Here is an 11,206-nt window from a genome sequence, read left to right as displayed (position 1 = left end):
CCAGGATCCAATCGCAGGTCGCAGGTGTGGTGCCTCTTTAGTCAGGAATGTAGCTGCTTCTGCTTTTCCCTGGCCTGGACTTAGAACGAAGGCCAATTGTTTCTAGCCTGTACCTGCCCCGGCGTGGGCTGCTGTTCCCTTCTATTCGCATTAACGTTTTTTGGGAGGATCCCCGAAAGCGATGCTTCCTCCGCCCGCCTCACCACATCTCATCAGGAGGCACAGAGCACCTATCTCACAGCCGACAACCCTGGAAAAGGCACTGTGAGTAGGGAAACCGGAAACCGTGTGATTGTTAGTTCTGTGAGGTCACGATGGAATGTGGTTACACCTTAGAATATGGCACTTGTCCGTGAATGATGTGGATATATTGCAGGGAAAGTGAACTTATTTGGCTTCACATCCATTTCTAGGGAGTTTGCAACTCCAGGCAGAAGGCATAATGGTGACATGGTCACTCTTGGCTGTTCTGAAACAGTGCCCATCTGTGCGCCACCTGGCTTGGCCCGGCTCCTTGCCTCCGTGGCTCCCCGTCGGGCATCCGCCCTCCAGGTTGCCCAGCGCAGGCATGAAGCATGTGTGGTCAAAACTGTGACTTCCTGGACGAAGGGAGAGGGGTGGGGGGTGGAATTGGGGGGAAGGCGCTGAAGACACGGGCTGAAACCTGGCTTATAAATAATCTGACCATTTCATTTATTTTTAAAATATATTTTTATTGATTTCAGAGAGGAAGGGAGAGGGAGAGACAGAAACATCCATGATGAGAATCACTGATTGGCTGCCTCCTGCACACCCCCTACTGGGGTGCAATCCCGCCGGCCCACAAGCCAGGCATGCGCCCTGAGCGAGAATTGAACCATGACCGGTTCACAGGTCGAGGCCCAACCACTGAGCCATACGGCCAGGCGAACATTTTATTTCTTTGTGATGTGCATTCCTATCACAGACAATTGGTCTAATGAAATGAGACCAGGTGCGCTGGTTACATAGTAAAACTTTAGAGTAAAAGATCATTTTTCAGTTTATTTTGGCCAGGACGCATCCCCGGCTGGGGCTCCGGTTCACACTCCCGGCTCGTGTCAGCCCTCCCAGCCCCGTGGCAGCAGCTGGTTCAGGACGCTGCTCTGCCTCAGCGCCTGGAGCTGGGACGTGTCCTCACTGATGACGGTGACGCCCCTGCTCTGGCCCGGGGCCGACAGGTCGCCCTCGCTGTCGGACAGCGTGCACAGCAGGCCGTCGTTCTCGTAGGTGGGGAAGTAGTACCTGCAACACCACAGACAGGCCTCACAGACTGCACCTCACCCAGAGACCGTCCAGGCCGCGCGGCTCCATGGGTTTCCTCGCCACAATCTCAACAGCACAGGCTGTGAGGGAGACCCTTCTGAGGGCTCAGCCTGACCCTTCCTGCCGCACGCACGTCTTGCTAGGGTCCTCGCTGGTTTTCTACATAAAGACAAGCTCACTGGGCCAGAGGCCGCCCCTCCACCTCGGGCCGCCGGCCAGGCAGCGCCTCCCGCTCCGAGGCTGAAGCTGACATCCCTCCTCCCTCCTCAAAGGCCCCGCTCTCCCCAACTGGGCAGCAGCCTTCAAATACAGCTCCTCCCTCACACTCCATCCACTAAGATCTGATGAGAACAATGGCTTTCCCTGTTTCTTCCCCAGCCTAACCATCACTGGTTCCTTCATTCTAGGAGATGATAATCTACAATAACCAAAGCGTTATATGCTAATTAGACTGGACAGCCGGACGACCTTCCAGACAAAGCTGGGGCTGCGAGGGCTGAGCCTTACACAAATTTTGTGCATTGGGCCTCTAGTCTATATATATACAAGCCTAAGCAACCGTCTGACCATTAGCCATGACATGCAATGACCACCAGGGGGCAGATGCTCTGATCTGTAGCTAGGATGTGCACTGACCACCAGGGGGTAGACGCTCAATGCAGGAACTGCTGAGCTGCAGTGACTTGGCAGCTGCAGTTCTCGGGTGATGCACCCGGAACCAGAGAGGAGGGAGCCCAATTCCGGGGTGTGTCACCCAAGAACTGCCCTCTGGCAATCTGGGACCCCTTGGGCGATGTTGGAGAGCTGGTTTTGGCCGGATCCTTGCAGGCCAGGCCGAGAGATCCCACTGGTGCACGAATCCGGGCACCGGGCCTCTAGTAATAACAACAACAACAGAGTTCTATGGACGTTTGCGGGTCATGCAGGGTCCTTGTCTGGACACACCTGTGGTCAGTTCTGGGGCACCTCAGAATGAGAATTACAGGAACAAGGCACCCGGTCAACACACACCTGGGATTTGTGGGAAAAGCCAAAGCCTTTGTGTTAAGGAGGAAAACCTGTCCTAGAGCTTCCTGGCTAGAGTTCTGGGGGATCTGATGGAACATCCCTGGGAATAGAGGGACCTCCACACAGCCGGAACCCCACAGCCTCTCAGGCCACCCCATCGCGGTTACTCACTCGGGCTGGTCCCAGGTCCTCCTGTCGGGGAGCAGGGCCGCGTGCTTGGCCTCCGCCAGGTGGGCCCCCAGGTCGGCCCTGGATGGAAACCTGGTGCAGCAGCCGTAGCATCGGCCTTGGTGAACCTGCCGTCGGATGAAGTTGACCAGCTTCACTTGCTCATAGAAATTCAGTCCTGAGGGAGGCAAGTGCAGAGTCACCCATGCACTGTTATATACTGTTAACACAGGCCCGTCTATAGCACACACACCTGTCTATAACACAGGCACGTCTGTAACACACACGTGCCTACAACACACATACTTGTCTATAACACAGGCACGTCTGTAACACAGGCATGTGTCTATAACACACGTGTATGTAATGCATGTGTCTATAACGCACGTCTATAACATACACGTGTCTGTAACACAGGCACGTGTCTGTAACACAGGCACGTGTCTGTAACGCGTGTGTCTATAACATACAAGTGTCTATAACACAGGCACGTCTATAACACACATGTGTCTATAACACAGGCACGTGTCTGTAACACACATACACGTGTCTACAGAAGCACCAAAGTACAGTCACACCCGGAGGCAGGAGGGAGGCTGCTGTGTGTGAGGCGAGCTTTTCATGGTCTGGACCCATCAGCAAGCCCTACTGTGTGTTTAATGCCTGAATCTTTCTGTCACGGTGACCCTGAGAACCAGGCACGGGCGCTTCTATGATGGCGAGTCCAGCTGCACCCCAGCAGCACGAGGTGTCTTGTGTACGTTGCCCACGCCCTGTCCCGTTCGCCCAGCAGGCTGGCAGCTGGACTGGGGCCGCTGCTCGGCCTCTGGCAGACAGTGACCATTACCCTGGGTCCCATTAGAAGCCGTCACATACGCGGGCAGGGGGAAGGGACCACCTGAGGCCAAACCCCGGCTGTGAACACGGAGTTCCGGCAGCGGGGGGACCGTGTGCGGGGACGAGGTGGCCGTGCGCCTGCCGTCACGACCACGGAACCAGCGTGTTCACGGCCGGCCGGCAGCGGCGCAGCGCTGAGTCTGACTCACCGAGCTCTGCCTTTGTTCTGAGGAGGTCAAATCCGTGCGCCTCCTGGAAGAAGGGATGGGGAGAGCTGAGCAGGGAGGTCCTCGATCTTCCAGCCGGTTCACAGGAGCCTCACACTGAGGCCCTGTCTCAGCGCATCGTCCTCGGCGTCTGACGTCTAGACATCCGGCTACTCCCCGACTCCACACAAGCCCGCCAATCAGGTGACCCCCTCACCCGCCCGTCCTGCAGTGGGACGCAGTGTGTGAGGGAGACGTGGCCTGGCGTCCCACGTCGGGATAGAGCTGTGGACACGGGCTCTTCTCCATGCAGAGGTGCTCTGACACTCTGCTCTTCCCTCCATGCTGTCCCTGACAAGCCGGCCAGCTTCTCCTTACACACTCTTCCTGTAAAGCACTTAAAACGCTTCACGGCGCAGACGCTTATTTTATTCTATCCATCCCTGTCATGTTCATCGGGGTAAACGGTTGAACTTACAAGCGCACAGAGTAAAGGCCACCTCACCCTGATCATCCAGGGGCCCACAGGCAGGACGATGGGGCTCCCTGACAGTCGTCACCGAAAGGGACTGAGCAGAGGGTGGGGGCTCGGGTCAAAGAGGCTGCAGGGGGGACCCCCACACAGGGCGGGACACAGCTGCTTCCAGTTCTAACATGTCAGACACTGTGAATTACATGTGCACGGACACCAGTGCACACAGGGACCAGTGCACATGGGGACCAGCGCACACGGGGACCTGCGCACATGGGGATCTGTACACACGGGATCTGTGCACTCGGGGACCAGCGCACACGGGATCTGTACACACGGGGACCAGCGCACATGGGGATCTGTACACACGGAGACCAGTGCACACGGGGATCTGAGCACATGGGGACCAGTGCACATGGGGCCAGTGCACACAGGACCTGTGCACACGGGACCAGTGCATACGGGGATCTGAGCACACGGGGACCAGTGCACACAGAAAACCTGTGCACATGGGACCAGTGCACACAGGACCTGTGCTCACGGGACCTGTGCACACGGGGATGAGTGCACACACTGCTGGCGGCCGGTGCAGAGAAGCTGCCGTCTGCTGCATCTGTGTGCGCCCGTGCCCTTCCTGGACCCGCCCTGTCCTCACTGTGCTGAGTAGTCTTTGACCAGGGAGCAGTGAGGGGGGACAGGCAGTGGAGTTGCCCGTGGCACAGGTGGGCACAGGTGAGCAGGGGCATGTCCGAAATCGCACGGCCGCACAGTCAGCCCTCAGCCCCGAGTCCAGCCACAGTGCTGTCCCGAGGCACGGCTGCCCTCTCTCAGGGGGTGTCAGGAGGGTCCTCCCCAACATGTCCTGGGTGGAAACAGGCTCAGAACCGCTCGCTTCGAGCTTCTTTATAAAGAAGGGAACACACACACTGGGGATCTCTGCTCTTCTTTCCAAATCCTTTCCCCGAGGAGCTGCAAGACCACACCTGGGCCCGTCCCCACCCCGCCCCACCCTCCATGCCCCCAGGCCGTGGGCACGAGGGCGTGGCCTGCCTTCTGCTTCCCCACACTCCCGGAGTGGAAGGTGCTCCAGGAACAAGGGTGTAACCGGGCGAGGCCTCGGTGTGGTCGCCTCCCCCGCGGAGCAGAACAGGATGAAATGAGCCGTCTCACCTCCATGTGGGCGCACAGCTGCTCCGTCGTTTCCGCTTGCTTTTCACAGAACAGACACACGGCGGAGACGGGGCACTCCTCCCAGTCCGACCAGTCCCTGTGCCCAGCAGAGAAGGCAGACCCCTTCGTTAGGGCCCGTGGTGTATCTCCCCCATCCCCCGGAAGCCGCCCGTCTCTCCGCTCGTTTTGGGGAGACTGTCTACACATCAATGCGGCTGATGCAGCCTCCGGCACGCAGAGCAGCCCCAGGAAGCAGCATGAGAGCCGAGCGCCTGCTCCTCCGAGCAGCGACTTCCTAGGGCCCTGCCTGCCTCCGGGAGGACACGTGTGGGGGTGCGGGGGACACGTGTGGGGGTGCGGGGGACACGTATGGGGGTGCGCTCATAAACACACCGCTGGGTGCATGCGCCCTGCTGGGTGGGTTTCCGCATGACAAATGGTGTGCATTGAAAAAGCAAACTGTCCCTCGTACTGGAAATAGTGATCGTTTGAAGTGGGGCAAGTTGGTAGATGGAGAACTCAAAAAGCATATCCCCCCCACCCCCGTTTTTATCATTTCCTCCTCTCCTTGCATTCATTTTTTGAAATACTGCCAACCTCTTGTCATTCCTAAACCAGGACATCAAGCTCAGCCCCAAGGGAGGGAAACGGCCGAAGGGCACTGATGGGAGCGGAGGGGGGGGGGGGGGGAAGGATGGGGGGTGTTGGGGGACACAGGACCCTTCCAGGCTGAGGGCCTGCAGCTTGGACTTCCCGCCGGCAGCCGTGTGTGTCCTCGGTGTCACCACTGGGCTGAGCAGGCGACCGTGAGCCAGTCATCTCCCCAGCCCGGAGCTCAAAGCCCACGCCCCGTCCCCCCGGGGCCACGAGCCAGCCAGGCCCTGGGACAGCACCTCTGAGTGACACCTGGCCAGCGTGTGCGGCCTGCGTGCGGGTCACAGCGCTCATGACCACGCCCCGCTTGGCGGGACACCAGCAGTGCAGCGGCTTTAGGGAGAGTCCTGCTGAGCCCAGTTCTTTTTTCTTTTTTTTTTTTTAAATAATATTTTTGAGATGTCTGGCTCCATCTCATTATTTTTTTTTTATTTTTTTTTGTATTGCTTAAAGTATTACAAAGGGTATTACATATGTATCCATTTTATCCCCCCGCCCTAGACAGTCCCCTAGCCTCCCCTATCCCCCAGTGTCTTATGTCCATTGGTTATGCTTATATGCATGCATACAAGTCCTTTAGTTGATCTCTTACCCCCCTACCTCCTGTCCCCCAACCCTCCCCGGCCTTCCCGCTGCAGTTTGACAATCTGTTTGAGGCAGCTCTGCCTCTGTATCTATTATTGTTCAAAAGTTTATAATGGTCTCTATTGACCATGAATGAGTGAGATCATGTGGTATTTTTCCTTTATTGACTGGCTTATTTCACTTAGCATAATTGAGCCCAGTTCTTGCCGCACCCCATGCAAGGCTGCCTGGCTGAGAAGGTGTCCCTCCTTCCTCCTGTCGTCCCAGGGGGCGTGTGAGACCAACTAGAGAACCGCCCCAGCTCCCCAAACACCACCCATCAGCAGCGACCCCGCGTCTTACTCTTCCTGCTGCTCCAGCAGCTCCCGGTCGTCTTCCGACTGAACCTCTTCCCAGGATTTTCCCAGTTCCTTTGTAGGAGAAACAGGGATTGGGGGGGGGGGGGGCGGGGGAGGGGAGGGAGAGAAGGCGGACAGACTCAGCAGCAAACCCACACGCAGCGTCCCACACACACTGCGGGGGCCCGCCTGCTCTCAGCACAGGAAGGATGTGTCCCCGAGGCTTTCCGCGTCCTTTCCCGTTGGAGCAGCAGCAGGCCCTCTCACCATCTCTTCTCTTAGACGGAAGTAAATCCGTGTTTCTCAACCCTGGACGCACGTGAGACCCCCTGTGGTCGGTTGCCTAGGCAGGACGGCCCTTCCCCGTCCCCATAAACCCTCCGTCCTTCCCCGTCCCCATGAACCCTCCGTCCTTCCCCGTCCCTATAAACCCTCCGTCCTTCCCCGTCCCATAAACCCTCCGTCCTTCCCCGTCCCATAAACCCTCCGCCCTTCCCCGTCCCATAAACCCTCCGTCCTTCCCCGTCCCTGTAAACCCTCCGTCCTTCCCCGTCCCTATGAACCCTCCGTCCTTCCCCGTCCCATAAACCCTCCGTCCTTCCCCGTCCCATAAACCCTCCGTCCTTCCCCGTCCCATAAACCCTCCGTCCTTCCCCATCCCTATAAACCCTCCGTCCTTCCCCATCCCTATAAACCCTCCGTCCTTCCCCGTCCCATAAACCCTCCGTCCTTCCCCGTCCCATAAACCCTCCGTCCTTCCCCGTCCCATAAACCCTCCGTCCTTCCCCGTCCCTGTAAACCCTCCGTCCTTCCCCGTCCCTATGAACCCTCCGTCCTTCCCCGTCCCATAAACCCTCCGTCCTTCCCCGTCCCTATGAACCCTCCGGGGGTGTTGCGCACACGGAGGACGAAATCCCGATCCTCGCCAGGGCCTCCAGGCTCCACGTGGCCCACCACCTGCTCAGCTGCTCCAACCAGAAGGCCCTCGCTGTCCCAGCTCCTCCTGCCCTGGCTGTCACCTCTAAAACACCACCGCTCACCTGTGCATTCACCTGCAGACACGGCTCAGTCTGGTCTAAACAACAGCCCTCTTCCAAGTCACTTTTCATTTCTCTAGAGCAGGTGGGGGATGCCCTAGCCCAGGGATGGCGAACCTTTTGAGCTCGGCGTGCCAGCATTTTGAAAAACCCTAACCTAACTGGTGCCGTGTCACATATAGGAATTTTTTGATCTTTGCAACCATAGTAAAACAAAGACATATTTTTGGTATTTATTTTATATATTTAAATGCCATTTAACAAAGAGAAATCAACCAAAAAAATGAGTTCGCGTGTCACCTCTGACAAGCGTGTCATAGGTTCGCCATCACTGCCCTAACCCTAATCCTAACCCTAACCCTTTGCCCTGAGCCAGCTGTAAAACGTCGGCAGCAAACCATGGCTCCTCTCAGTCCAACTTCACACATGCTAAGCCCGCTTCCAGGGGAACGTATTCCAACATGGGTTCCACAGAACAGACAGAAATTCCACCCCAGAGCAGACACTGCCATACAGTCGGGACATGCTCCTCTGTCCATAGAACCTTCTGAGGCTGCGCTGCATGCCAATCACTCACCCTGAAGGGAAACCATTTCCTGTGCTTGGGGAGTGCCAGACACAGCACCTTCCGTCCCGCCCCCCGACACTTCCTCCCTCCCTGCACACAAGCAGTGCTTTTCCCAAGGTTATGTTCACCCCCAAGCAGCAGATCGGGCAGGGGCAGTGGTCGGTCACTGTGTCAATCATAACCCCCGTAAACTACCTAATGCCCCTAATAATACGCCTCCCCCTGAACCCCTTTTCCTAACCCAGAGAAACAGGACCTCAGGGGTCTGGCCGTGGGATTGTGGTTTCTGAGCAGGAGAGCTCTCAGGGTGGAAAATCCTTACCCTGTGACCCCGTGAGTCCGTCCTAAAAGCCACACACGTAACAGTCCTCTTGCCCAGTGAAATGACTGAAATGACTTGGTTTCTCTAAAATTCCCATTACAAATAGGGCTTGGACTGTGCGGCTCAGTGGTTGAGCATCGACCTAGGAACCAGGAGGTCAGGGTTTGATTCCCGGTCAGGGCACATGCCCAGGTTATGGGCTCCATCCCCAGTGTGGGGGCATGCAGGAGGCAGCCTGTCAATGACTCTCTCTCATCATTGATGTTTCTGTCTCTCTCCCTCTTCCTTCCTCTCTGAAGTCAATAAAAATATATTTAAAAATATAAAATTGCCATTAAAAATAAGCTGGCACAAGAGAATAAAAAAGATAATTGTGGGGTGGGTGGGGAAGGGGAGGTTTTTACCAGGGAAGGAGGGAAGAGTGAAGAGACTGTTTTGTTTTAAGGAATTAGCTAGCACCGCCCCAGCACGGCCAGAGGCCCACACATACTCTGACTAGAGCACAGGGGCTCTGGCCTCAGGCGGCAGACACAGGAGAAACGGGGGAGCGCGTGCACACCCATGTGCTTCCTGGGCACTCACTTTTGCAGGCGAGACCAGTGGTTCTGTTGTGCTCTGCACACTCCCCTCCCCACGCCAGCGGCTGCTCGACATGCCGGGGACACCTGGCCTTGGCACTGCTGCTGGCAGTGGCGGACGCCCCGGCTGGTGGCCGTCGGGGGGGAGCAATCGCGTTGCAGGCGAGGAGGACTTACCAAGTAGTTGATGACGTAGAACCGGTCGTACTCCCGGTGGCGGGGGTTGATCCTGCGGTGCTGCTTCTTCCGCATGTGGTCCTTGAGCAGGCTCCTGTCCCTGAAGGTCCTCTCGCAGTACAGGCACTGCAGGCTGCAGGCACAGGCGGTCAGGGGCTCCGCTCCGCAGGCCGGGCAGCCGCTTGCTCACTATCCCGTCACACGTGTTCACTCTAGGCCACTCCGCACCTTCCACTGGGACGCGCCCCCTCGCCGACCTGTTTCCAGTGCCTGGCTAGGCAGGATGCGTGTTTATCTCTGCGCTTGCTAAGCTGGCCGTTTAGTTAAAACCGAAACAAAGAGGGCTAATGCCCCCTATTACTTAGGTGGTTTACTCGTCAACCTGCCCCGGCTGCCCGTGCAAACGGAGGCCTGTTCTTCAAGAACAACAATGTAATGCGTGGCTGCGCTCCCCAAGGGCAGCAGCGAGGCCCAGCTGGGCGCCCTGAACAGGCGGGAGGGTGCACAGCCTCCGTAGCGCACAGGAAGCTGAGGAACATACCACATGTGCAGGATATTTACTGACACACTAGTAGGTTATAGTGAGAAGTAAAGAAATCACACATCACATTCGGAACCATGGTTTGGGAAGCGCTTCGAGGAGGGCGCGGGGAGACGGAACCAACCCCAGGCGCCCCATTTCCTGGGCCGGACGAGCGCGTGCGCCTCCCAGCTCACTGTGTGCACCTGAGGTGGAATGCAGCGCTGGGGATCGGTGCCGTCTTCACTTAAAAACATCACAGACGCCCTAATCGGTTTGGCTCAGTGGATAGAGCGTCGGCCTGCGGACAGAAAGGTCCCAGGTTCGATTCCGGTCAAGGGCATGTACCTTGGTTGTGGGCACATCCCCAGTAGGGGGTGTGCAGGAGGCAACTGGTCGATGTTTCTCTCTCATCGATGTTTCAACTCTCTATCCCTCTCCCTTCCTCTCTGTGAAAAATCAATAAAATGAATATTAAAAAAAAACACCCATCAAAGACAACGTGATCTGCACAGAATGAGACTTGCAGCTGACAGAGGTCCTCCACCATGAAAAATGAAGAGTCCATTTCTGTAGCTACTTCAGGTCATCTAAGTTTTAAACATTCAACGAGTCCAGGACTCAGGGCTGCAGGCTGTGCTGCATGAAGTACTTACTTGTCCAGCTTTCTCTGCAACGTGCACAGGAATTCACCACAGTTCACGATGTTGTCCGGCAGCCCGATGTTGAAGGCATGCTCTCTGGCCATGTGGTTCAATAGCACAGATCTAGGAAGAAAGCTGAGCAGTTTGTATTATGTACAAATCACTCAGGAACAAGTCAGGTCAGCAAGAGCGCATGTATAACGAGAAACAACCTAATAGAAGTAGATGCAAGTGTTACCAAAACACACACCAGGCCATGGAGACAGCGAGCAGGTACGTGAGCCACTGTCAGGTTTCCCTCTACAGGTGAACTGGGTTTCTGTCCTTAAAACTACTCAACAAACAGTGCCTTCCTTTTCCAGTTCATCATGGGGACCGGGAGGGACAGCTGCCTGAGATGAATGTGACTGGCTGTGAGCTTGGGTCACAGAAACTTAGTGATTCTTTTTCCAAAGTAAAACACCCAATGTGCTCACAGTTAGAGTTAACGCGTTAACGGGGACAGTGTGTCTGCAGCCGTTTGCTCACAGTCCTCCTGTCGGCCAATTAGAAAAGGCATTTCCCTCCTCTGCTCACAGCAACAACAGTTCACCTCTGCTGTCGGGCATTTTAAAAAAAATCACTGTTGGTAAGAGGAA

At 56.4% G+C, this 11,206-nt stretch overlaps 1 protein-coding gene across 4 annotated transcripts in view; it reads right to left on the bottom strand.

Annotated features, from left to right (window-relative positions):
- Positions 1-687: 687 nt before the first annotated feature.
- The window catches only part of ZNF277 (zinc finger protein 277), a 40,216-nt gene continuing 29,697 nt past the window's right edge, over positions 688-11,206 (bottom strand). For 2 of the 4 annotated variants that reach the window (XM_059655886.1, XM_059655887.1), the window contains 7 exons: positions 10,581-10,703; positions 9,405-9,537; positions 6,727-6,794; positions 5,146-5,242; positions 3,507-3,549; positions 2,464-2,638; positions 688-1,263 (listed from right to left, as the gene is read on the bottom strand). In XM_059655886.1, coding sequence (XP_059511869.1) covers positions 1,080-1,263; positions 2,464-2,638; positions 3,507-3,549; positions 5,146-5,242; positions 6,727-6,794; positions 9,405-9,537; positions 10,581-10,703 — 823 coding nt within the window. In that variant the 3' untranslated portion in view covers positions 688-1,079. The other 2 variants (XM_059655888.1, XM_059655889.1) reach the window with 2 other exon arrangements.

This window comes from Myotis daubentonii, chromosome 10, assembly GCF_963259705.1.
Source record: "Myotis daubentonii chromosome 10, mMyoDau2.1, whole genome shotgun sequence".
Lineage (NCBI taxonomy): Eukaryota > Metazoa > Chordata > Mammalia > Chiroptera > Vespertilionidae > Myotis > Myotis daubentonii.
Note: the sequence above shows the minus strand (reverse complement) of the source record. Positions and strands in the feature narration are given on the sequence as shown.